The 27,794-nt window shown below is 42.6% G+C and overlaps 1 protein-coding gene across 2 annotated transcripts in view; it reads right to left on the bottom strand.

Annotated features, from left to right (window-relative positions):
• The window catches only part of BBS2 (Bardet-Biedl syndrome 2), a 33,013-nt gene extending 10,411 nt beyond the window's left edge, over positions 1-22,602 (bottom strand). For both annotated transcript variants that reach the window (XM_060084181.1, XM_060084182.1), the window contains exons 1-12: positions 22,350-22,602; positions 17,221-17,448; positions 12,392-12,517; positions 12,061-12,123; positions 11,171-11,248; positions 6,148-6,252; positions 5,979-6,065; positions 3,154-3,289; positions 2,783-2,922; positions 1,732-1,876; positions 1,475-1,646; positions 419-548 (exon numbers count right to left, since the gene is read on the bottom strand). In XM_060084181.1, the coding sequence (XP_059940164.1) occupies positions 419-548; positions 1,475-1,646; positions 1,732-1,876; positions 2,783-2,922; positions 3,154-3,289; positions 5,979-6,065; positions 6,148-6,252; positions 11,171-11,248; positions 12,061-12,123; positions 12,392-12,517; positions 17,221-17,448; positions 22,350-22,466 (1,527 nt within the window). In that variant the 5' untranslated portion in view covers positions 22,467-22,602. The remainder of the gene's footprint in view (positions 1-418; positions 549-1,474; positions 1,647-1,731; positions 1,877-2,782; positions 2,923-3,153; positions 3,290-5,978; positions 6,066-6,147; positions 6,253-11,170; positions 11,249-12,060; positions 12,124-12,391; positions 12,518-17,220; positions 17,449-22,349) is intronic.
• Positions 22,603-27,794: the final 5,192 nt, after the last annotated feature.

Raw genomic sequence — 27,794 nt, 5'->3', positions numbered from 1 at the left:
CAAGTCCCCACTCTCTTTCCATTCTGATGCACGCTCCTCTTGGAACACTAGATCCAACCACACTAAGACTATAAGAAAGAGAGGAATTGAAAACTGGGAAGAATTCACCTGTGACTAAGGATTGCTTAGATAATAAATTATTAATAATTATTATTACTAATAAATTATTCAAAATAAATATTTCTGAATTGAATATCCAAAATAAATATTTTTGAATAATTTTTCAAAATGGGAGAAGATATTTTAGCAACATTTTTGGTACAGGTTATAAACAATCCAACTCCAAGCTACATAACTCTTTCATGTCATGTTTACTGCTACCAAATAACACATTCATGTAATTTTCCCCTTTCTACAAAAAAACATCCAAAGGATTCTAAAGTGCAAAAGTGTTGAAAGAGAAAAGCCAGATACTCACCCTCTGTGCCCGTTCTGCGATGATAAAGTTGACATAACTGAGCGGTTCACTGGCAGAGTCCAGGCTGGTCAGCGCATACATGGAGAAACGGGGGAGTTGTCTTGTCAACTCAAACACATGAAACTGGGTGCTGTGGCCAACCAACGGAACACAAGAGAACTGTTTATGTAGAATTTATTTCAAAGGGCAAGGCCCAGAAAATAAATGTAACGTCACTACCAGGTCATCAAGCTGACATTTAAGGGTTTCAATAAAGAAACTCCCCCAGCCCAAAAAAGACTTGAGGGTTAAAGTCCCATATGTAGGGGCTTCCCTGGTGGCACACTGGTTGAGAGTCCGCCTGCCGATGCAGGGGACGCGGGTTCATGCCCCGGTCTGGGAGGATCCCACATGCCACAGAGCAGCTGGGCCCGTGAGCCATGGCCGCTGAACCTGCACGTCCGGAGCCTGTGCTCCGCAACGGGAGAGGCCACAATGGTGAGAGGCCCGCGTACCGGAAAAAAAAAAAAAAAAAAGTCCCATACGTAATGGTGTTTGGGATTTAGTGACATTATGAGTCTGTACATATCGGGCTGGCCAAAAAGTTCATTCTGTAAGATGTTACAGAAAACCCTGAACGAACTTTCGGGCCAACCCAATACATGCCTGCACCAAGGGTTTAAAACACTCTAAAAGGAATGTGAAAAGGTTTTTATCTTCCAAAAATCTAGTGGTTTTCTTTCACTAGCTGAGGTTACATATGACTCTCATGTAAAGGTGCAACCTAACCTTGTAGTCTTAGTGGCCAAAACTAAATCATCCTTTAAATGTATTTTTGGAAGTTTTGTGAATGAGATCATCTGACTAAAACCAGAAATAACCATCTTAAACTTACATACTCATTATTTTTTTTGAAAGATTTCAAATTAGAGAAATAAGAGGTCATAGGAAACCTTGCCTGGGTGGGAAGAACCATTAAACGGCTTCTCCGGCCCCAGAGAATCCATGACATAATGGGAAATCCACACATTTTGCTAACTGCTCTCTGGAAATGAACTGTGACTTGCAAAGGGTCACCTGCTCCTGTAACCCACGAAGGTTTTCAAGTGCAGATCCACAGGGACATCTTTGGGAGGTGTAATTGGGATGCGGATGGAGCTGGAAAGGCTGTGAATGCTGGGATGCACCACGTGGCTTTCACCTAGAAAAATTCCCTCTGCAAAAATCAATACTGCTCGGATGATGGTGTCTGCAGGGAAGAGAGAAGACAGCAGTCCAAGAACCACTCCAAGATGGCACAGGTGCCAACACACCAGCTCCAAGGAACAACTTACCATTAGAAGTGGAAATGCACAACTCTGCATGGGCAGCCTGCACCTCGCTCCCCAGACTGACGGAGAGGGCAGTGTGGAGCTTGGTGTTGGCCGGGATGATGCCCCGATGCCCATCAGCCTCATTCAGTGGACTGCTCAGTTCGGCCTGCAAAACATCCCACCCACTTCCAACTCAGTCACCGGAACAGTGAACTAATGTAATTTTAAATAACATGGCTATTTAGCTTCAGAAGACAGATCCCCCATCATCTTATTCACGTGATTCTTTAGACTTCAGAGGACTCACCTCATTAGTGCTCTCGCTCTAACCTGGCTTTTCCCCGAAGGAAAATACTCTCATCCCTTCCTGTGGTTAGGGTCCAGTGTCCCCCAGCATGTCTTTTATATTTTTCTGCATTTTTTTTTAGTAACTAAAGAAATTCACTTAATATAGCAAATTCAAATACAGTTATGCATCATGGGACAAATTAAAATCCTACTCCCCAGCTCATCCTCCAGCCAGTTTGGTACATACATGTATATATAAACACATGCGCGTGCACGCACGCACACACACACACACACACACAGAGCTTCTGCAGTTGTCAATTTTTATGTTATTTGTTGTTGAAAAAGATAAAAGTTACTCTATACATATTGTTCTCACTTCCTTTCATTCAGTAATACCAGATACCCTTCCATATCAGTCCCCATATATATACTTCATTCTTTTGAGCTGCTTAATATTCCCCAGCCCACAGTCCCTACTACTGATCAAAAGTTAAGTTGCTTCCAACTGTTCCCTGCTACAAATAGTGCTGTGGTAAATGTCTCTGAACACTCATGCAAATACTTCCATAGTTTAGCTGCCCAGCAGTGGAATTTCTAGGTTAAAGGATACACACCCTCTTCATTCTGACACTAGCAAAAAGGCAAACCATCTGTGCTTCCACCAGCGGGGAGGGGGAGCCCACACCGTGGCAGACGCTGAAACTCTTCTTTCACAGCTGCCAATCCTCCTGGTCATTCTCAACTTCTCAGACTCCCATGGGCCCTCCACATTAGGACCTACCTTGGCATTGTCCTCATAGTTACGGAGCTCCAGCAACAGGTTCTGCTTTTTCTGACTCAGCTCTCGGATCAGGTCCTGCTCTACGCTGGTGTCCATGAGGTTCCCTCTCATCTCAGCCGTGCCTGGCAGGTAGCCCCGGACTGACAAGAGGAAAAAACACTCACCAGACTGAGGGATAAGCCCAGGTACAGCCAGGTCTACCTTTAAGTCATCAATTACCTGTTCTTAAAAGCTAAGTTTTCATTTCCCCAACTTAGGTGAATTTATTAGGATGAAAGGATATCAACACAAACACTTTATAGTGGAATTTACCAGTATTCAGACCCAAATCAAAATCTGACTTTTCAAGGATTTTCCCACTCCCGATTTACTTTCCCCATCCACCGAGCAGCAGATTAACTGTATGTGGCCATCCATCCGGTAATCTCCCTCCACCACACCAGCAACTGCAGAAGAAAAGTTGTCCTTAAAGATGACCTCCCCAGTTCGGTCACTTCGAGCATCGACCTAAAAATAAAACAAGAACTTGAAAAATAGCTTATGCTACAGTTTTTTTTAAATAACACAAAATTTTAAAGTTGAATCAGCTTTAAAATCAGCTATGGTCTAGTAGTTTTCAAGAGTATTCCATGGGGCCCTGTGGCTTCTCAGGACGTACCTACAACCATCAGGGCCAGGGGGCCACAATCAGCTCTGTTTTCTTTTTCTTATTAAGTAAAAGCTGTTTTACATACTAGCCTGCACATAGTATTTCCTTTGCAGAAGTAGGTTGCCTGAGCGGCAGTACATTTAGAATATACAGAACAGTGCAAAAGTCCAAACTGCCTGGGTTTGAATTCCAGCTTTGCCACTGGGATCTTTTTTTGTCTGTGGGATCTAGGACAAGTCTCTTAACCATTCTGTGCTTGGCCTCCTCATCTGGAGGTCAATAATTGATTGATCTGGAGATCAATAATAAGAACATGAGGAAAATAACTGTATCCACACCTCAGAGTTGTAATGAGGCCTAAAGGAATTAACACGTGGTAAGCACTCAGAACAGGGCCTGGCACATAGAGGCATACAAGACATGTTAGCTCTATATACAAACCTTATCTTTACTATACATAAATGTATACTATATAGTTATAGCTAAAGTTTGAAAAATGCCAACCTAGCCCAATCTTCCACCATATAACCTTTTGTAATAGCCCTGTTTAAGAGTCCCTCTTCTGGGACTTCTCTGGTGGTCTCAATGCAGGGGGCCCGGGTTCGATCCCTGGTCAGGGAACTAAGATCCCACATGCCGCAACTAAGAGCCCGCATGGTGCAACTAAGACCTGGTGCAGCCAAATAAATAAATAAATATATATATATATATTTTTTTTAAAAAGAGTCCCTCTTCCACGTACACTACTGAGACACCTCAGAGAGCCCTACTATCCTCTGAGTCTCCTCTTCCCAAGGGAGGCAAATAACTAACCAACCCATCAGAAACAAAAGCATCTCAAAATGACAATGAAGGATAACCACTTAAAATAATGACTTTGTTCTAAGCAAGAACATATGCATTATATTAATAAAAGGCTAGCTACAGAAAATCTAATAGAGCAAGCATCTCAGTGACCACCATTTCTGTCTTTTCATAAACATCCTTCTGGGCAAAACTTTGCATGAAAAACACTAATTTAGGTCATAGCTTACTACTAGTTCCTACCCCTTGTCTGAAGAATACCATGCTCTTAATAACAACATCAGTTAAGCCTGAAAAGTATGGATGCTAAAGCCTGTAAAGTAATGAATGGCCCGTATTAACCAAAGCTCTTTGCACATTAACAGAACCCTCGAACTCAGATTGAACTGAACTTGCTTCTTTCTGACTACTCCATGGCCTTCAGCATTGCATTTCCACAATATTTAGCAAACGAGGGTTCATTTGCTAACTAAGAAACAGGACTACGAATTTATATTTCTGTGGATTTTCTATTCTTTTGCTTTATCCAACATGAAGGTTTTGCCTTGGAAGAGAAGATGAGCCTCCAACTCAACAAATGACCTACTAGAGAAAAAGTCAGTTGGCTAGTCGCAGTTAATTTAGTAATTTTGTACCTATATTCACCTGCTGGATCTATATATTTTCCTTTTAATACTATTTCTGTTAAGTGCAGATATCAATTTTTCTACTTATATAATGAACTGTATAGTTTCTTATCTTTTTTATGCCCTACAACAGATTATATAATAGAAATTTCTTAAAATTTTGAAAGCATTTAACGAGAAAAACATCTAGGTCCAGAGTCAGATCTGAAGGTTACTTTCGATAACTTCTCAAGTCAAGTAGTTTCTAATTCTCGAATCAACCATAATAATTTATATTCCTCCAGAACAGGGTCCCCTTTATGGATTTTCAAGTTTCTTAATAAGCAACTACATGGTCTTCCTTTATCATTTTTAACACCCATTGCCAAAGACAAAACCAAGTGGAGAAGTAGCAACCAACATAACAGTTTTTTAGAATCTGTTTTTCACACAACACCAAAGGAAGGTTACAAGGCACTGGCCAAAAGTAAAGAAAAATCAAAGAAGAAAAGAATTGGCTGATCTCCTCCAGGCAATCGGCACTGACAGATGAAAGAGCTAGGGCAAATGGTATCCATGGAGATCCGACAGCTACTGAAGCAGTTGCTAACAAGATAATCCTGACTTGCCAAAAGACTGTAGAAAATTCTGATCTGAAGTTAAAAAAGGAAAGAAGCAAAAAAATTCTATTTTGAAGTTCTAGCTCAGAAAACAATATGCTAACATAATTCTTCCCATTAATCCTGTTTTTAGTCAGACTTGAAGATTTACTAGAAAAGAGCTATACACACAGTTCACTATTAGCTTATTAAAAATCCTTTTTTTTTTAACGCACTTATGCTTAGGATCAACTTGATTAAATTGATTCTCATTCCTTCAAGGAAGAGATTCAGGAAGAACCTTCCTAGAGATTTTCCCCAAATAGCGCTTATGAGACGGAAAGGACACTCACTCACTCTGCAGTGTTGATAACTAGAGCAAGAATTAAAATACATGGGAAGATTATAAAGTTACATTTGAAAGCACAGCCAAGGAACTCAAGTTTATATTCTCGTGTTACTGCTCTGAGTCATACAGCCAATGTATCTCAGACAATTATTACTTTAAATCATACTTGAACTCTACTGTTTAAACTTACCTTCCCATTGGACCAACCGGTTATCAGTTCACACACTCCATCAGAATTAAGGTCAAAAGCATGAATGCTCATGGCATGATTTTTGGACTGAAAGGAATTTCAACAATTAGTACATAAGTCTCTCAATAAGTATAAAATCCCTGAATCTCAGAGGCTTAATCATACTAACTTTAATTCTCCAGTATCGGGCTGTTTTGTCATAAACTCCAACTGTGCCATTGGAAAGGGCATAACCAAATCGACTGCCATACATGGGACAAAGAGAGGTGATTATCTGCAAAAAATAATGATAAACACACAGTTCATTAAGGCTCAATTTAATGCAAAGTGTGGCTTTATAAAACTGCATGCCTTGCTATAATATAAGTATGTTAAAATTAGATTTAAATGCACTTCCAATCCATTAGAGGGGAATGCATTCCCCTTCTCTATGATCCGTGTCATCTATTTCAGAGTTGGATAATCAGCATTAAATAAACTCCCAAAATTTACTGTTTTAGACTGAGCATATGTAGCAAGTTTCAACAAATTAGTATTTTTTAAATAATAAAATTAAGGAATTAAGGAGGGAATAAGCCACATACACAAGATCTGGAATATGTACAACAGATGTTACACACACTAACTCAAAATGTTTTAATTATTATTCCAGTTTCCTTATGATATCCTACAGCCTAAATTTTAAAAGGACTTGTAAAATCCACAATTAAACATCTTTTAAGTGTATACTTTTCTATGACATAATTTATTGTTTGCTAGAGATGAAAGACGTTTTTTAGAAGAAAACATAATCCTTTGAAAAGCAAAAACCCAGCACATGGACTTCTGTATCTAACAATATATATAATGTATATATTATACTGAAATATTTACAGAATTATTAGAGGATTTAACATACTTAAGAGGACAAAATTTTAGATACTGAAAAAAATTATCCTTAAAAGTTAAAACCAAAGTTTAATGATATCTATGATCCTGCAGATCTACTTTCTAATTCTGACACTAATACAAGAGATATAAAGAAATAAATTGTATAAAGCAGAGAATAGTTGTGGAATTTCTTCTACACCTACAGCTTTTCTATAAAACCACCCACTTCACTTAACTCTGAATACAAAGTGCTGGGTAGGACTCCAGAATTATTTAGCTCAAGGCATTCTTTTGGCAGTGCTGTTCAACTGCCAAATAAATTATAATTTTGCTGATGTGTGAAAAGACATTTGAACTAGGAACAAAAATCAAACCAAGAGGACAGGAAAACAGCTCTGAAATGAACAATCTCATGAAGTCCACATTTTCGTAAATTTAGCCCCAGTTTCCCTCGGTCCCTTAGTCCTTCATTAGCTCACTAGTTTCTTCTTTTGCGGACTAGAGGATCAAGAGGCACCTCAAATCCCTTGCTCTATTTCATGTTCTTCTGTCCTTTTCCAGGATTTAGGGAAGAGGTGTTTCAAAGAATGCACTCCCCTCACATCTAGTATTGACAATAAGCAGAAATCCAACAACATCCCAATGATTCCCTAAAAGAGAAAAGATTTACTACAAATTTTTTTTAAACAAAAAATTTTTTTAATGTATTCATTTATTTTTGGCTGCGTTGGGTACTCGTTGCTGCTCGCAGGCTTTCTCTAGTTGCGGCGAGCGGGGGCTACTCTTCATTTTGGTGCACAGGCTTCTCGTTGCGGTGGCTTCTCTCGTTGCGGAGGCTTCTCTCGTTGCGGAGCACAGGCTCTAGGCATGCGGGCTTCAGTAGTTTTGGCACGTGGGCTCAGTAGTTGTGGCTCGCGGGCTCTAGAGCACAGGCTCAGTAGTTGTGGCGCACGGGCTTAGTTGCTCCGCAGCATGTAGGATCTTCCCGGACCAGGGCTCGAACCCATGTCCCCTGCATTGGCAGGCGGATTCTTATCCACTGCGCCACCAGGGAAGTCCCGATTTACTACAAATTTGAATGAAAGGGAAATGGTAATGCAGGACACAGCACCTACAGGCCAGTGATTCTTAAGTTTTTTTTTTTTTTTTTGCGGTACGCGGGCCTCTCACTGCTGTGGCCTCTCCCTTTGCGGAGCACAGGCCCCGGACGCGCAGGCTCAGCGGCCATGGCTCACGGGCCCAGCCGCTCCGCGGCATGTGGGATCCTCCCAGACCGGGGCACGAACCCGCGTCCCCTGCATCGGCAGGCGGACTCTCAACCACTGCGCCACCAGGGAAGCCCTTAAGTTGTTTTTTTAACAGGGTGGTGGCGACCCCCTTCAAGAATCTAATGAGGGGACACATCCTTTTTCGGTGCAGGAGCCCGCTTTGTCCCGCTTTGCCTGGCACAGCTCTAAAGCTATTCCTTTCTACTTCACCCAGAACTCTGTCTCTGAGATCCTATTTGGCACCAGTGCACAGAGGCCAAACTTTCAAGACCAGGAGGGAGTGGTTAAAAGGACTGGAACCCCTCGTGGGAGAGGGGAACAAGTGGGAGGGGCTGGTAGAAGGATAACGTGCCCTGCAATTTGGAAGATTAAGGTTTCGTGTGTGGAGCGGTTCCCAGTGTCCACAGACTCCTGGGTTTGGAGCAGTAGCTTGTCATGGATGTAGAGAGTGCTATGGTTGGGAAGCCCAGGAGCTGGGTGGCCACGCTGTTCGGTTAATTTTGAGATAGTGTAGGAGACAGTTCAACGTGCAGCTTGGTGGTCAGGCTGCCTGGGCTTCACTCCCAGCTCTGCTACCTACTAGCTGTGGGACCTTGGCCAAGTGTCAGATGGAGTGTGTAAGCCTCCATCCTTTCATCTGTAAAGTGGGCTTAATTGTAGCACACCTTATGGGATTGGTGGGAGGATTATACTAGATAATTCAGGAACACACTTACATAGTGCTTGGCTCGTAGAAGGTGCTCAGAAGTGTTAGCTAGTATTTTTACTGTTTTTTAACGCTTCCACACAATTGTTGAAGTCACCTGCAATCATGTAAGAGATGAAAGGAAAAGGGTGAACTGGGTGCCAAAGGAATCCATGACTTTTGGGGGGTGGCTCCAAACAGGTGACAAGGAGAGGGAGAAGCATGAGCTTCAGGGGAAGAGGGTTTTGTGGATAAAAGGGCAAGAGAATAGTCTGAGAGTGTAAAGAAGCAGCTAAGAGAATACTGACCTCTTCCCTGCAGATGCAGAGATATAAATTCTGGAGAGAGAGAGAGAGGGAGAGAGAGAAACACGAGGAACACGGGTATGAATATGAGAGGACACAGTTGTAAATACAGAATTGTTTGAGTCCGAGACTTCCCTTGTGGGACAGTGGTTAAGAATCCGCCTGCCAATGCAGGGGACACGGGTTCGAGCCCTCGTCCCGGAAGATCCCACATGCCGCGGAGCAACTAAGCCTGCGCACCACAACTACTGAGCCTGTGTCTAGAGCCTCAGTGCCACAACTACTGAGCCCGTGTGCCACAACCACTGAAGCCCGCGTGCCTAGAGTCCATGCTCCGCAGCAAGAGAAGCCACCGCAATGAGAAGCCCACGCACCGCAACGAAGGGTATCCCCAGCTCGCCACAACTAGAGAAAGCCTGCGTGCAGAAACAAAGACCCAACACAGCCAAAATAAATACATAAAAAAAAAAAAAAAAGAATCTAATGAAAGCTAAGGATCTTCTCTCTAGAAAAGCACACATTAAACACATACACATAAACAAAACCGCCCCCATATGGACACACATCTTCAGACTGTTGCTTTTGGCACTCACTTCTCCCCTTCATTTTCCTCCATCCACAGCTATTAGTTTACAACCATAATAACTAAGACTGCATAAAAAGTATAGTAAGTCAAAGTAAAAATCTATAATAAAGGTAAACCAGGGCTTCCCTGGTGGCGCAGTGGTTGAGAGTCCGCCTGCCGATGCAGGGGACACGGGTTCGTGCCCCGATCCCGGAAGATCCCACATGCCGCGGAGCGGCTGGGCCTGCGAGCCATGGCCGCGGAGCCTGTGCTCTGCAACGGGAGAGGCCACAGCAGTGAGAGGCCCGCATACAGCAAAAAAAAAAAAAAAAAAAAAAAAAAAAAAGAGAAATACAATGGAAAAAAAAAAAAAAAGGTAAACCAGTTAAAATCATTGATAACACTTTTATATATCAATATGCACGTTTTGCTTTGTGGTCTACCTTTTGTAGTCAGGGAAATAGAAGCCTGACACCCCTAGACAGCTTTGTAAGTGGCGAGAAGCGAGGATGAGTGGCCAAGGTGAGTTCTGAGGCTGGTGCCCTCAAGCTTTTCCGATACAGACTCCCAAACACCACCTGATTCAATTTTGCACAATCCCATCATTTTGATCTCCAAGACTTCCTTCTGTTTTTTTTTTTCTGTCCCTTTACAATGGTTACAAGCCATTGCTCCTTTATCCCTTTCTCCTTTCTTAATTCAGAATATCCTAATTCTTTTTTCTGTTTCCATCTTGCCCAATCCTGGAAAACCAGCAGCAAATAAATATCCTGAGAATACCAAAACTACAAAGGATAAGAGTAATCTTCAATGTTTTTTTAAAAAAAAAAAACTCTTTAAGAAACATCTCAGGTTCAATTACATGAGTAATTCTAATCACAAAAAAACTAGTCAAGTTCTCTAACATCTGATTTTTAAGTTTACCTATAGAAATGTGCCTAAGTACTTAATTTGAATTAAGAGAAAAAGTATAAAAATCTCATTTACACACTTTATTCAATATTCAACCCCATTTAATACACATGAGGAGGAGGCACAAAGCTACCAATCCTGACCATATGCCACTTAACAGCCATGAGCTTGTAAGAGAAACTTAACAGGGAAACTTAACATGTTCCCTCATCTGTAAAATGAGAACTAATAATACCTTCATAACAGGGTTGTTGTAGGATGAGTAAGTTCAGTGCCTGGCATATTTCAGGTGCACAATAAATGGTTGCTATTATTATCAGTAGTATGTATTAGCTCATTAAAAGAAATACCTTTATGTGCTCAATAATTTTTCTGTATTTAATCAGTCTTTTCAAGATATATCTTGATAACGGATATTTAAAATGCTTCTTTCTCTATAATGCACAGCTCTGTTTAATCCCCACAGTTTTTACCTTAAAACTGTCTGGGTTGTGAGAAGATGTCCCAGCACTCTCCTTTAGTGGTACACTTGACTATGCTAATTTGTCGAGGTTATCGTAACTCTGATACCTTCTTACACTTCTTACCTCTGTTTCTGTCATTTCTGCCACAATCTCATCTTCTTTAAAAACTCGGATATCAAAATCCTCAGACCCAACAAGAAGCTGAGAGGAAAAAAATCATACATATTTAGTTCAGCGAGTGAACACAGCAAAATTTCCAAAAATAAAACAAAAAAATCGCACGATACTTCGTATGTTCCTACAGCCACCCAGGAGTTCCAACTTCCCAGTAATGTGATGCTCAGAAAGGTTCCTTCCATTGAGAAGGTCAAGATTCAGTCAGTGAAGAAAAAGTGGTTACTATAGATCCTGCCATGTGGGCTGCACCTCCTACCCAGAACAAGTTCTTTCACCAGGCACCTGAAAATGTTCTTGGTTTGGTGTCTGTCTGCCTGCAGGTGGAAGCCCTGTTTTAAAGCCGGAGCCCAGTATCCGTGGACAAGTGGAGGTTAAGTCAATGCCCAACCCAGTACTTCACTGGCTGCTCAAGAAGTTAATTTCTAGAGAAACCATTAGAATAGTTTAAAAAGGCTAAGAGCCAATCTCTAAAACTTTCAGATTACTGAAAAAGTTGGCTAAAACTGAGAACTAGGTACGATTTAAAAGCATTGGAATCAAGTTACAAGACTGTGAATGTGACTGCGATCCCATCAAATGTTCTGCCTTCTCTCCCTGTCAGGTGTCTTTGAAACATCATGGTCTTGATCTCTGTATTAGACAAACACAAGTAAATTATTGTTGAAAAGAGAGGAGAAAGACAAATGAGGCCACTTAGCTCATCATTTAGGCAACAGAGCACCAAAATCACCTGTGAGAAGCTAACAGCTCTCTCAACACTAATGTCACCGTCAGGGGAAAATGTATGTACTCAGCTGAGAAGTATACACAAGTGAAGTATCTCCTCCCGCACGTACCTCTTTCTTCCCATCACCATCAAAGTCACACAAGGCCAAGGAATGAACATTATCTCCAGTAACCTGAAAATAGAACCAAAATCATTACCATACCATCTTTTTTCACTTAATCCAAACACAGGAGCTACATGAAAGAGAGGATGATACAAACCACTAATTTAAAACTCTAATTACTCATATCCTTTTTTTAATGTACAGAATTATAAACATTGTTCTATTTTGTTTCTATTATTCATTACAGTTAGTGGTAAAAAACAAACAAACAAGACCTAAAGAACATTAAAAGTAAAACTGTTTAAGAGTACTAAAGAGAGTACTTCATTCTTCATACCGTCCAAAAGAGATCATTTCCTTCATGATCGAAACCCTGCAGAGCACAATTTCCACCAATAATTGCAAGAGGAGAGGAAATGTCTCCCAATGTCCCCAGCACAATTGCATTGGCCCCATCTGCTACCTAAGAAAGGAAAAAAGACAGGAACTCTCAAACACAATGCTGCACGGGCACACTGGAGGTAACATATACCCCTCTTTTTATTTAGATACTCAGAGTCGTCTGTCATCATTTCTGAGAAGCCACATGGTCTCCTGAGAGGCAGGCCAGGGCTGTCCACTGAGGACCGTGTCTGTGGCTTATGTGTGCTCATGCAAGGATGAGCACAGACCCAGGATAAACTCAGGCCCTTGGTCTCTCACACTAACCTGCTACGATAACCTGCTACAAAATCCCAGGCTCTCTTGGACCACCAGGTTCTAAAGGCCAAATTCCCCAGAGAATCAAGACTTATGCCTTTAAACACCCAAACTTTTGTAACCTATTTTAACTATTTTAGATGGAAATCTTTTTAATACTTATTACTCAGTTCTCTCACTACTGCTCTTTTTTAATCGTAAAGTAAATTGTAAAGTACTAAAAACTACAAACACCTATAGACCCACCATCCAGAAATAATAAGTGTCTTGACTTCTTGAATAAAGTACATAAGCACAATTTAATTTATTTTTGGAAGATTCGAGGACATCTTTGTAAACACTGTTTATTGTATAGGAAAATAGTCCTTACTTACATAATCTTTAAGTAGGAAAACTATAAAAAATAGATTGGCTATTAAAAAAAGAAAAGAATTCATAAGAAGCCAAAACTACTAACTGGTCAATCAATCAAGTTAAAAGGTAAAAAAAATAAACTGGGAAAAATAACTGCAATATATAGGACAAAGAGTTAATATTTCTTGTTAATGAGAGTTAATACAAAGTAAATAAATAAGAAATGGGTAAACACACCCCAAGCAAAAATAAATAAATAAAATAAACAGGAAATTCACAAGAGAAGAACTACAAATAGCCAACAAGTATGAAAAAATGTTCATTCTACAGTACATCATTTTTGACTTTTCAGATTAGCAAAGATGAGACCTATTGTTCGTTAGGGTGTGATAAAACAAGCACTCTCATGTTCTGAGGGGTAGGTGGGAAAACAGTAGTCTTTCTAGAGAGCAGTTTAGCAATATCTAACAAAAATTTCACTTAGAAAAGGTTTTTAACTCAGCAATTGTAAAGCTGAATTCTTGTGATAATTAATTTTATGTGTCAACTTGGCCAGGCCATGGTACCCAGATATTTGGTCAAACATTATTCTACACGTTTCTGTGAAAGTATTTTTTAGATGAGATTAACATTTAAATCAGTAGACTCTGAGTAAAGCAGATTACCCTGTAGAATGTGGGTGAGCCTCATCCAATCAGTTGAAGGCCTAAGTAGAAAAAAGACTGACCTCCCTTGAGGAAGGAAGGATCCTGCCACCAGACTGCCTTTGGACTTGAGCTTCAACATCAGTTCTTTCCTCTGTCTCTATCCTGCTGGCATAACCTGCAAATTTTGGACTTGCCAGCCTCCATAACTGCATGAGCCAATTCCTTAAAATAAATCCATCTCCACTCCCTCTCTCTCTCTCTCTCTCTCTCTATATATATATATATACATATACATACACATCCTATTGGTTCTGTTTCTCTGAAGAATCCTAATACAGTCCTAAACTCAATTTCAGTCTTATACAAAAATACAACAGTATCTTTGTCACACTGAAATAGGCAAAGATTTCTTAGGACAGAAAGAGCACTAACCATTAAAGAACAAATTGATCAGCAAGACTTCATCAAAATTGAAAACTTCTGCTCATCAAAAGATACCTACCTATTGGAATGAGCCACGTATTGAGAGAAAATATTTATTTTACATGAATCTGACAGAGAACTTGTGCCCAGTATATCCAAAGACCATCTACGAATCAATAACACACCCAAACTACCAATAAAAAATAGGCAAAAGACTTAGATGATTCACAAAAGAAGACATACAAATTTTTTAAAAGCACAAGAAAAAGCGTTCTACATCACTGGTCACAAGGAAAATGCAAAATGAAACCACAGTAAGATACCACTTCACACCTACTAAAATGACTCAAATTACAAAGATGGGCAACACCAAATGCTGACAAGAAATGTGGAGCAAATGGAACTCTCACACATTGCTGATGGAAGTGTAAAACAGTACAACTACTCCTAGGTATTTACCCAAGATGAACTAAAACATATGTCCACAAAAAGACTAGGACAAAAATGTTTACAGAAACTTTATCCATAATTGCCCCAAACTGGAAACAACCCGGATGTCCATCCCACATGTCCATCATCAGAAGAATAAACAAATTGTGGCATATTCACACAATGGAATTACTATTCGGCAACAAAAAAGAACTACTGGTAGGGGCTTCCCTGGTTGTCCAGTGGGTAAGATGCCATGCTCCCAATGCAGTGGGCCCAGGTTCGATCCCTGCTTGGGGAACTATAGCACACACGCATGTAGCAACTAAGAGTCAGCATGCCACAACTAAGAGCCCACATGCTGCAACTAAGAGCCCGCATGCTACAACTAAGACCCGGCGCAGCCACAATAAATAAATATTAAAAAAAAAAAAGAACTACTGCTAAATGCAACAAGTATGACTCTCACAGACGTTAAGTGAAAGAAGCCAGACACCAAAGAGTACATTCTGTATGATTCCATTTGTGTGAAGTTCAAAAACAGGGGAAACTGGGGGCCTCCCTGGTGGCGCAGTGGTTAAGAGTCCGCCTGCTGATGCAGGGGATACGGGTTCGTGCCCCGGTCTGGGAGGATCCCATATGCCGCGGAGCGGCTGGGCCCGTGAGCCATGGCCGCTGGGCCTGCGCATCCAGAGCCTGTGCTCCGCAACGGGAGAGGCCACAACAGTGAGAGGCCCACATACCGCAAAAAGAAAAAAAAAAAAAAAAAAAACAGGGGAAACTAATCTAAGGTGACAGAAATCAAAACAGTGAATATCTATAGGGAATAGGAATTGACTGGAATGGGGCACAGCAAAATTTTCTGAAGGGATGAAAATGTTCTACTGGGTTGGCCAAAAAGTTGTTCATTCCGGTTTTTCCATAAGATGCTTCCATAACACCCCCAATATATTTTTATTGGGGGGTGTTGATTACAGGGATCAAAACTCATTGAACTGAACACTTAAGGTTTGTGTATCTCACTGTATGTACATTACCTCAATAAAAAAATACCAAAGGAAAAAAACTGCATTTCTAAGAACTTACCCTTAGGAAATAATCAGAGAAGTTGGCAAAGATATATGCTTATGAAATTCTCAATTGTAATAGAGAAACTATGGAAATAACATAAATATGAAACAATATGGAAAGGGTTAAACAAATTATGATATATTTTAACACAATGAAATACTATAGAGCCAATAAGAATAAAGCATAGATATATAGTAACTTCAATATAAAGTTCAATACAATACATATATTTCTGAATAAAAAGGCCACATGTAGTATCCAGGGAGTAGAAACAACCCAAATGTCTATTAAATGATGAATGGATAAATAAAATGTTGTTTATACATACAATGGAAAATTACTCAGCCATAAAAAGAATGAAGTATGATACATGTAACAAAATGTCCAGAATAGGGCTTCCCTGGTGGCGCAGTGGTTAAGAATCCGCCTGCCAATGCAGGCGACACGGGTTTGAGCCCTGGTCCAGGAAGATCCCACATGCCGCGGAGCAACTAAACCCATGTGGCACTATTAATGAGCCTGCGCACCACAACTACTGAAGCCCACGTGCCTAGAGCCCGTGCTCCGCAACAAGAGAAGCCACTGCAATGAGAAGCCCACGCACTGCAACTAAGAGTATCCCCCCTTCCCCGCAACTAGAGAAAAGCCTGCACACAGCAACAAAGACCCAACACAGCCAAAAATAAAAAAAATAAATTTATAAAAGAAAATGTCCAGAATAGTCAAATCTATGGAGATAGAAAGTAGACTGGTGGTTGCTTAAGGATGAGAGGTTGGGAGAAAATGGGAAGTGACTACTAATGGGTATGGGTTTTTTTCTGGAATAATGAAAATGTTCTATAATTGATTGTGGTGTAGTTACACAACTCTCTGAATAAACCACTGAACTGTATACTTTAAATAGGTGAGTTGTATGGTATATGAATTATATCTTAATAAAGCTATTATAGAAAAAAGTAAAAGGCTACATGTATATAGTATGATCCCATTTTGTAAAAAAAAAAAAAAATCACTCACAAATACTTAGTAAAAAGTCGGGATAAATCAATTCAAGAGTTAAGTGCTATTTCCAAATGAAGAAACCATGCGTAATTATTTTTATTTTGCTTCTATATCTTTTCTATAATAAATTTGGATTATCTGAGAATTAAAGTTGCAGTAGCCTGTAGATGGCAGTCTACAGTAAGTGCTTCTCCTAGAAACTACTATACTAAACTTTAATGCAAAGCCACCAGGAGACCTGTTTGCTGGCTCCCTGGCTGTTGGCAGAACTCTCAATGGCAAATCTTGACAGATGGAAGTAGCACAGATATACCTCCTGAGAGATAAGCTGGAGTGTCAAAAAGCGGTTACCAACCATGACCAAATAAATGTCAAGTACACAAAGGAGATGTAAATGACAAAATCCGCATGTTTTTTAACTACACTACAACAACCACATAAAAAACCGAAATAAATGTCTGATCTCTTTTAATCATAAAAAAGAAAAAGTGGACACTTAATGGGTAATGGAAGTTTTATGGTTATAAAGGGGTATACTTACCTCTCTGTAGAACAAATCTGAATTATTGTAGACATCATAAGCCAGAAGATTAGTCTGTGTCCCCACTAAAAGAGCATCATAGCCAAGTTCAGGGTTCAGTACTCCTGCAGTCAGGCAGCTGACTGCCTGGTTAATGTTGAGAAGCGAAACATCAGACTCCAGGGGGCTCTGCAAGACCCTGGATGCACTGAAATGCTGGCTCCGGGTATGAGGGTTGTGAATAAAAACCTAAAACAAAAACAGTTAATTACATCCCCTTAAAATACCAAAAATGTAAAATTAACATACATCTTTTTTAAAAAGACTCAGGTTATTAACAGATATCAACATTAACAAGAAGTGACTTTAATAATCTACAAAACTTAAAACACCCATACACAGTTCTGTGCAAGGCTGGCTTTCAATCACTGCAAACTGTGGAAACCCAGTGGTTCTTAGCCTTATAAAGAACAAGGTAATAGCCAAGATCTAGTTGTTGCTTCCCAGGGCAGCTTATATACTACCCACCAGTAGAGTGTTAAAGCACTCTTACAAACCATCCTTTTCCTGGTCAACCTATAGGAAGCTGCTACGAGCTACAATGTGATTGCTACACACGAAGATCAGAGAAAATAGAATAATAAACACTTCCTTCAGTATCTTCCATCCAAGCACCTAACTAATTCACTTCCTAACCCTTAAAACTGGTAGTTTTAAGGTCTGGTAGGTAGTAAATTTGTCTTACAAACCTAAACTGAGTCACACAAAGCAAGCTTCTTGAAGGCTTTCATAGTCTATACTAGTAAGGCAGAATTAAATAATTAGCTCAAAGTTAATTAATTTAGCAGTTTCAACTATCATAAATATAATCATCTGAGTATCCCTACAAATCTTTAAATTTCCTTGGGCTTCTCTAAAAGGAGGTTTAGACTAAAACATGCATTCTCAAGAGGGGTGATATTGCTCTCAAGACGGGTGGATGGGTTTGGGGTGGGGGGGATCTTAGACATTAGAATGGCTTGTAGCCTCCAAAGGGTCTTTATAAAAACAGATATACTGTATGTCTGTGGTATTAAAATTTCATTAGGGAAATTTTAATTTTCTGAAAAAAGCTCTATAGGAGGCAATATGGAAAAAAAGAAAAGGATGAGAAACTGCACTAGAGATGCCTTAAGCCCCTTCTAGTTCTAAAATTTGCTAATTTTAAATGAGCATTTCACCCCTTGGTATAAATCTGTAACCAGGCGAGGCCAGTTTGGTTGCTCCACTCAAAAGGCCAATACTGGAGAGACACGTGTTGGTGGAAAAGGAAATTTTGCTTTACTCAAGAGGCCAGCAACCTGGGAAGATGGTGCACTAATGTCCTAAGACCATCTCCAAGTTGCCAGTTAGGAGACAAAGGTTTTAAAGGCAGTGTGAGGGAGGGATCTGCAGGGTGCGTGAGCAGCTCGTGCACAATTCCTGGATTGGTTGGCATCAAGCTGAAGTTTCAAGCATCACCTATCTTCTGGCTTCAACCGGTCTGGGGTCTACGTGCTTGTGATCAGCAGTTTTCATCTGGTAGGAGTCTGCTCCCTGTAAAAACAGCTTAGGAATGTGTGTCAGACTTTTATAGCTTTCAGGGAACTGGGAGCTGGGAGTTCCCGTGACTCCTTATGGCTGGTTTAGAGTCTAAATTGTTGCCAGTTTCCCAGCTCAACAGCTTGTTTCTCCACCTTCCCATTCCTAATAATTAACTCTTGAGTCAGCCTTCTGAGACTCAGGGCAGGCCTGGGAGACTAAAGCTTTTCTACAAACAAGAGGCAGGTAGAGGACATGGAGGGGAGGGGTCTGTCCCAGGAAGGCCCCATAGCGTCCTGCTTGGTTACAATGCCTGCTTTTCTTTGATAATCCTCAATCCTGGGGAGGAACAGGGGTAGAACAAGAAAGGAAACAAAGTTTGAGATAAAGAAGTTAATCATAAACTCAGCAGAGGAACTCAGTTTTAGGGGACTCGGTTTTAAATCCAAGCAGGATTAGTTTTAAATTATTATCTAAACAAGGTAACCTATTCGACAAAAAATAATTTTTAAAAGATTGGTTAGAAACATAGAGATAATATGTGTAGCTACTGAATACTGTGTTCATGTTCTCATTTGTGTAATACTTTACAACATGCCTTTATAAACATTACTGCATTTGGTCCTCACAACATTTGGTCCTCCTGATATACAGAGGAGATCAGAAGGGTTAAGGCCCTTTCCCAAGGTCTCACCACTGATAAGTGACAGGGCTAAGATGCAAGCCTGGTGTCTGGCTCCAGTAATCTCTAGTCACATCTTACTTCCTTTTATAACAGTTCTGAACAAAAGAATTCTTACAGAGTCTTCTAGTAATTAGACAGGCTGAGAAAGAACAGGAGGAAAAATAACCTATGGACTTCATGTTCACTGTTATTGGGATGAAAAGAGTTTGGAGATCGCTGTCAAGAGCAAGAGCCCCAGGAGTCTGGTTTCTCCCTAGTTCCCCTCCTGCTGTTCTCTGCATAGAGCAATCAGTGCCCTGGAGACTCACCTGTCCCTCAGGCTCAGTCACACAACAAACAGATCACTCCCAGTGCCTTCAGCCAAAGGACTGGCTGAAGTTCACATATCTGTTCTGGCTGAGGGGGTGTTGCTGACAATATAAATTCCAACTAGGCCCTCCAATTCCATGGTGAGAGGAAACATGTCCCCCGAAGAACTAATGTTCATCCTATAAGAAACCCCTTTTTAAAGCATCCTTGCTCAGGTTCAGAGACCAGATCCCAATAAGTCAGCCCCCCATTCACAACAGAGTCCCACTGAAAATGACAAAATCCTGTTTCTAGAGACATGGGCCCCGACAGTCAAGGAGGTAACTTTAGCCTTACCTGCAATGTTTGTTTTTAAAGGAAAATATATTTGTGTATTATTTGGATCATAAAATAGTACCAATTTTTTCTTTAAGTCTAAAGATAAAAGATCAGAACTTTTCAGATTTGTTTTTGAAGTTCTGAATATAAAGTGTCCAATTACACAGGACATAGGAACTTCTCTCTCTCTCTCTTTTTTCCCCCCATCTTCGGAAAGAGACTTAGAATCAAGTGTCCCTGCCTCCCACTCTAGGTCACATTCTAATGAAAGTGATTCCATAGAAACCTCTGCCTGACCTTCCCGCTTCCACTCCTACACTCCCCTCCCTGCAGCTCTGTTGCAGCACCAGCCAGTGATCCTTTATCTAAAACATAAACCGAATCCCATCACACACTTTATTAAAACCAAGGTCTTTACGGTGGCCTACAAGGCCCTATATGATCCAGCCGCTGGCTACCCCACTGCTTCCCTCAATCCATTCCAGCCCCAGCAACTTTCTTGTGTTTCTGGAACACACACCAAGTATATCTCTACCTCAGAGCCTTTGTACTTGCTGATACACTTACTCCACCTATCTGCAGGGCTGATTTCCTCATTTGCTTCAAACCTCTGATCCACAGTTATCAGAGGCCTATCTGACCACCCTGTCTAAAATAGCAATCTCCCATCACCCCCAACCCCTTACTCTGTTTTTCTCCCATGGAGACAGTGTGTGTGTTTCTGTTAACTATCTGGCTCCCCCTCTCAAAGTAACCTCCAAGGGGATGAGACTTGTCTGTCACCTTCACCCTTGTAACTGCAGAGCTAAGAACAGTGCCCAGCACATAGCAAGCCCTCAATAAATCAGGGGCTGAGCTAATATCAATGGGATCTTTTCAGCCCACTTATGTAGCTGCTATGCACCTACAGCAGAACCAATATGATTTTTTGGTATTTGTCAGTGCCTACAAACATTATTACGTATGAGGCTCTGTGCTAAATGCTTTCCTCCATTATACAACTTAATGAAAATGAATCATTACTTTTTACTTATGTATCCCAAGGCACGGCATATGAGAAAACATACAACATAGGTGGCAGTGTCTCGAAAACTATAAATTATATAAATGTTAGTTTATTAAATCCACACTGGGTCAGAGAACATGCACTCTAATCTCATTTCTACCGCTTTCCAGTTGACCAGCCTCAAACATTGCTTTGAACCTCTCTGAACCATTATTTCTAATCAGTAAAGTGGGAGTAATAAGAAGAAAATAACAGCTAACAGTTAGTGACCACTGCCTATATGCCAAGCGCATGACATGTATCAGTAGTAACTGACTTAATCCTCTTAGCAACCCTATGTGGTAGATACTAAGTACCTTGCTCAAGGTCATGAACTTAGTAGGTACCGGAGCCACAATCTACAACACCTGTGCTATGTGGCAGCGGTTGGCAATTTAGCAAGGACGCTGAGATGATTAACATAATAAGGCTTTGTACCTGTTAGAAGTTATTACGCTTGGCGTCACAGTATTCCATGTTTTGGGGGCATGCCTCCATCAACACACAGTTTCTTGATTTGCCTTGTCTGCTGTCCTTCTGGACTATAAGCTTTCTGAAAGTCAGGACTCCAATTTTCTCTCTGAATCCCCAAGATCTACCACAAAGGAGGTGTCCAGCAAGTCTGGTAAATGCTGAATGACCATACCTTTTTCGTCTCTGTAATTCCCACACCTTGCCCAGCACCCGGCACATAGTAAGCCCCTAAAAGGTACTTAGTAAATAAATTATAGAAAGAGACGTGACTGTACATGGATAAAGATCGAAAGTGCAATTTGAATCACTTAAGGGGCCTGTGTGATTTTTTTCCCCCCGTAAAGTTGTTGGCTCTGAGAGGCAGTCTGAGATAGTAGGAGTTCCAGAGCGAAGGGCAGAGGGCCTGGGCTCTAATCTGGGGTCTGCCATTACTGCTAACCCTGACCAAGCCATTCCCCCTCTGGGGTTTTCTCTTCCGTAAGCTCCCTGTCTGTAGAGAGGCATCAACATTGTCCGAGTCTAAGTGCCTGAAGACAAGTTATCTGCTCAGAAAAGCCGTTCTGCGTGATTATTCATGATGTGTGCGCAGGATGGAGAGCTAAGGAGACTACCAACCCGTTGCCGGGCAACCCTGGCTGGGGGCGGAGCCTGAGAATGAGCAGCTGGACTGCAGGGACCTAGCGGGCGGAGGTCGTGGCGACTCCCGGGGCCCGGGCCCCGTGCGGGTGGGAACGGGTGGGAACGTGTGGGAGCGGTTACCTTGCCTGCTTGGGTAGCGGCCGCCAGGCACGGGTGAGTCCCGTCGTAGCGCCCTACGGCCACCATGCGGGGGCTGATTTTGTGGCGCAGTTTCAGAGTGAACACAGGCAGCAGCATGATGGCGACAGCTCAGGAGAAGAGGGCTAGTGGTCCGATACCGGTGCAGCGAAGCCGGCCTCACACGCGGCGGTGAAGAACGCGAGGACCAAGCCGGGCGGGAAACTGAGCGGGACTGAGCTGGACCCCAGGCCACCGGCTTTTTCTGCGGCTGCGCAGGCCCGCCCACCTAGTTCTGCGGCTGCGCGGTCGGGTCTCAGGCTCGGCTGAGGCTGAAACTGGGTCTCGGTGGTGGGGTCGTGTCTTTAGCAGCTGAAACTTGTCCGCGTTGGATTCGACTCAACTAACAGGTCTACAGTGGCGGTGTCTGAGCCAGCGCACCCCTGGGGCTTCTTCTAGCACTACAACCAAGCTGCTGCACCGTTGCAGACTACGCGCACGTCAACCACACTCCAAAGGGTCATTAATTCAAGAAATATGCCTTGAATGCCTACTCTTCTCCTTACTTTAGCTGTTATGTTGATGCTCACAGTAGTTACTAAATATATAGACTCTTTAAAAAATGTTTTAAACTCTCACCTTTAAATGGTCCATGGCTCTTTGTAAGATGCTCTATAAATTTTAAATGCGAACACGAAAATTTGAAAAGTCATTAAACTTCTCGACATTCATTCAGATAATTTTTGAGGGTTCACTATGTGTCAGGTACTGTTCTAGACAACAGAGGTATGGTAGTTAACATGAGACAAACCTCTGCCCTCCATTTCGGGGGAGACAGACACTAACTGAGAAATACATGTGGGAGCTCTTTTGGTAGTAAGTGGTAAGGAGGGAAGAGGGATAGAAGTTTGGAGGGAGTGCAGTTTTAAATAAGGTGGTGGGGAAGAGACCTCACTGAGACAGTCACGTCCAGGCAAGAACTTGAAAGAAGTAAGGGAGTCAGTTTTGAGGAAGAGTGTTCCAGCAGAGGAAATTCAGGTGCAAAGGTACTGAGGAATTGCTCTGGCTGCCTTCCAGAAATAAACGGTTAGGGCTGAGGGACGAGATGAATGGGAAGCAACAGAGGAGACTGAGAAGGAAGCCAAGTGAAGAGAGTGTTGCCAGGAGTAGGAAAATAACCGTGTCAGATGCTGTAGATGGGTCTTGAAAGATGGGTTCTAGAATATTATTGATATTTCCATTTTGTAATTACAGCCGTACAAACGAGCATCTTTTTTCAAGCGTACTGGTGGGGGGGTGTCTGTGACTAGTTGTAATCTCTTCTGGAGATAATGTCAAAAGACTAAATTTGGGCTTCCCTGGTAGCACAGTGGTTAAGAATCCGCCTGCCAATGCAGGGGGCACAGGTTCGAGCCCTGGCCCGGGAAGATCCCACATGCCACGGAGCAACTAAGCCCGTGAGCCACAACTACTGAGCCTGTGCTCTAGAGCCTGCAAGCCACAATTACTGAAGCCCGTGTGCCACAACTACTGAAGCCGGCGCGCCTGGAACCTGTGCTCCACAACAAGAGATGCCACCGCACTGAGAGGCCTGCGCACCACAGCGAGGAGTGGCCCCGACTCGCTGCAACTGGAGAGAGCCCGCACACAGCAACGAAGACCCAACGCAGCCAAAAATAAAATAAATAAATAAATTCAATAAATAAATTTATAAGAGACTAAATTTGAGGGCCTCGATGGAATGTAAGGTCTGAGCCAATAGCCCGATAAACCCCGTCTGATAGGCCCTGCCTCTGGCTTCTCCCAGCTCCTTTCTGCCTCAGTGTCTCTGCTTCACTGCCTAGACCCCACAGTCCTGTAGCACTTACCCAACCAGCCCTGTAATGGAAATTGCCCTGGGTCTGTTCTCCTGCCTTTTACCATCAGAACTTTGTGAGGTACCCCTCCCCTCAGCCCCTAGACTCTGCCTCCAGGGAGGCATCAGCTCACAGAATCCACTCCCTTTTGCTAATAGCTGATCACAAGGCTGACAGGACACCCCTCCCAGGAACAGCTTGAAAGGAATAAATCTCTAATAGAGGTCATCTCACAGTCTTCATTTTTCTGACAAACATGTATTGCGGGTCTCTGTGTGCTAGTCAGTGTTCACGTAGTTAGGGACACCATGGTATACAAGAAAGACATAATCTGTGCCCTCACGGAATTTACATCTAGGAGTGTATTCATTTGCTAATACACCACCATAACAAAATACCACAAACTGGGTAGCTTAAACAACAGAAATTTATGCAATCACAGTTCTAGAGGCTGGAAGTCCAAGATCAAGATGCCGAAACAATTGATTTCCCCTGAAACCTCTCTTGCTGCCTCTTCCCATGGTTGTCCCTCTGTGCATGCACCCTTCTCTGTGTGTCCAAATTTCCTCTTCTGGTAAGGGCACCAGTCTGATTGGATCAGGGCCTGCCCTAAGGGCCTCATTTTAACGTAATCACCTCTTGAAAGGTCCTAACTCCAGACAGGCGCATTCTGAGTACTGGGTGTTAGGACTTCAACAAATGAATTTGGATGGAGGGGTACACAATTCAGCCTGTATCAAAGGGACAGGGAGAAACAGACACTGAACGTGAAAGCAAATAAGATCACTTTCTCTGATAAGGCTGATGTGCTGAGGCTCAGAAAAGGCTTTTCAGAGGAAGTGACATTTGAACCAAGAGCTTTATGACAAGAAAGTGTCAGCCATTAGAAGATGTGAGGGAAGGGCATTCCAGACAGAGGGAACAGCAAGGGCAAAGGCCCAGCCTGGGCACGTTTGAAGATCAGAAAGAAGACAAGGTGGCGGGAGCCTAGCGAGTGAGAAAGAGAGGCCAGGAAGGGCCACAACACACAGGACTGTGAGCCACACCAAGGAACTTGGGTTTTAGTCTTTAGCAGGCAGGCAAGTCCATGGCCTGCTGGATATCCACGTAAGGCTGGTCTTGGCCTCCATCCACCTGGTGAAGCCTCGCTCACTCAGTGTACTGCCTTGGGGGCCTGCAACTTTGCTTTTGCTCTTCCCAACAGGACAGTACCAGCAGCAGTGGCAGCCATCACTGACATTTAATGAGCATTTTCTAGGTGCCATTCTGAGTACTTTATATGGATCATCTCTCTTACTCCTCCCTATGAGGCAGATACCACTGTTATCCCATTTGACAGATGACAAAACCTTCCCAGAATCACCTCCTCCCTTCATAACTCTTCACTGCTTCCCCATTTGCAGCCAAAGTAAGTTCAAGCTCTTTGACAGATTATACAAAGATCTCCAAGTTCTGACCACTGTTGGCCTCTGCAGCTCTGCTTTTGCTGCCTCTTGCCTCAAGCTCAGTCCCTTCTCAGCTGCTTTCTTAGCCTCTCTGCCTTTGCTCACGCTAGCCCTCTGCCTGGAATGTCCTCACCCCCACCTCATAGGTTGGACAGCACCACTCCAGGGAGTCGTGTCTGACGGTCTCTCTTACGGCAGCTACCACACTTGGGAGGTAGCCTCCCTTCCTCTCTGTGCTTCCATGGGTCCCCCAGCAGTCACATCACTCGCCATATTGGGGGTATTTGAGTCTTTGCATCACAACCCTAATTAGGAACAGCATGGATCCCCCAGAAGGGTAGAGAATCCCCATCCTCCCTGCCAAGTACTGATCAGGGCAGGGACTTGGAGGCCTTCCAACCATAGCCAGGAGAGGCTGGCCTACAGTCTTCTCTACCTCTCACCACCCACTAGGAATCACTGGCTTTTCAGAGGGGACACATTCTTCACATCAGGGAGATCTGAGGCTCCTGAGAGCCCAAGACTTGGAGGGGAGGAGCTTGTGGGCTCTAGGTTGTCAGCATTCCATAGCAGGTAAGCCCACAAGCCTTGAGAGCCTGCAGGCCTGGGTTTAAATTCCTCCTCGGTCAATCACTAGTTGAGACTGGGGCCCATCATTTAATCCTCACTCCCACATGTATTGAGTGCCTTCTCTGTACCAGGCACTGGACACACTAACTCACTGAATCCTCGCAGCCACCCTCTGAGGGAGATTCTGTCATCATCCCATTGTACAAGAGAGGAAACTGAGTCATGGGCAGTTTTATAACCTAAGTCCAAGGTCACACAGCTGGGAAGTGGCAGAACCAGGAGGGCTCGCCCAGGTGGTCTGGGCTCCAGAGCCTGAGCTGCTAACCACTGCACGTCCTGTCTCCTTCAGTCAACCCCCCAAGCACCAGTGTCTCTTCTAGAAAAGAGAAAGATTAATAGTACTACTTCTGGGGAATGTTGTTGTGAGAATTAGACCAACGAATATAAATAAACGACTTGAAGCAATGCCTGGCACTTAATAAGGGACCCCATAAATGGTTATTATCGTCGTTATTATAAGGTTATTATTATTACCTATAGCTGAAAAGGCTGCTTTTGACTTGTTAGGGTTGCTATTGTAATAAAGTTGGTGTCTTTTTTCTTTTTTTCTTTTTTTTTTTTTTTAGCAGGTAGCTTTGTTCCAAATATCCTCTCAGCACTGGGGATAGAAAAAGCAACCTCACTAGTCAAGGTCTGGTGGACCTAGTTGAGACCAAGAATTTAGATCCTGACTTACAGGGGCCATGCCTGCCACCTGCCTCTACCTCTGTGTCCTCACCTCGCCTATGCAAAGCACCCACACTAGAGGGTGTGCAGGTGTAAAGAACGGAGGCTCTCACACATCAGGACTCAGGATTAAAGGCCTAGACAGAGGCGGGGTGAGAGGGCCCCCAGGACCGGTGGCCTCCACTAGTCTAGTCACAGAGTTGACGTCTGGGAAGTGGACTGGGGCAGGGGAGCAGCTGGAGAAGCATTTTTGCCTTTATCTTTACGCACTGTGGTGTTGGCTGTTTTTATAGTGAGTTTGTTTACTTCTGTAATTAACACATACACACAACTTGAAAATAAAGGAGTGTGAGGGTGGGGACTGTCTGTGAACTTCAGAGATCCACAGCCTCTCCCCACCCATTGCCCCAGAACCTGCCGATAAAGGACCCCAGCTTTAAGTTTCCCCAAACTTAAAGCGAGTGACCATTAGGCCATGGAGGGGCAGGGGCCGGGGATCACTGGGCAGAGCAGACGGCACAGAGCCTGGCTCTGTGAGAACGGTTCACAAGTAGCCCTCCCAGATGCTCCATCCTTCAATCTTTCATCACATGACTCCCTGGTAACTCTGGGATGAGTCTACTGGGGGCCGTGAAGGTGAGACCGTTCGTGTTGGTCTCTTCTGTCAGCCCATGTCACACATGTGAAATGAGGAGTACAAGACTCACATGCAAAGGCACTTCACAGCATGTCACTTACACAAAACAGGAACAGCTAACCTTTGGTCAGCAGACAGGGAAAAGCTAAATAATAATAATACTAATAGGAGCTAACATCTGTTGGACACTTACTATGTGCCAGACTCTAAATTA

Source organism: Mesoplodon densirostris, chromosome 19, assembly GCF_025265405.1.
Source record: "Mesoplodon densirostris isolate mMesDen1 chromosome 19, mMesDen1 primary haplotype, whole genome shotgun sequence".
In the NCBI taxonomy this organism is placed as follows: Eukaryota; Metazoa; Chordata; class Mammalia; order Artiodactyla; family Ziphiidae; genus Mesoplodon; species Mesoplodon densirostris.
This window is presented reverse-complemented; position numbering and strand designations above follow the sequence as displayed.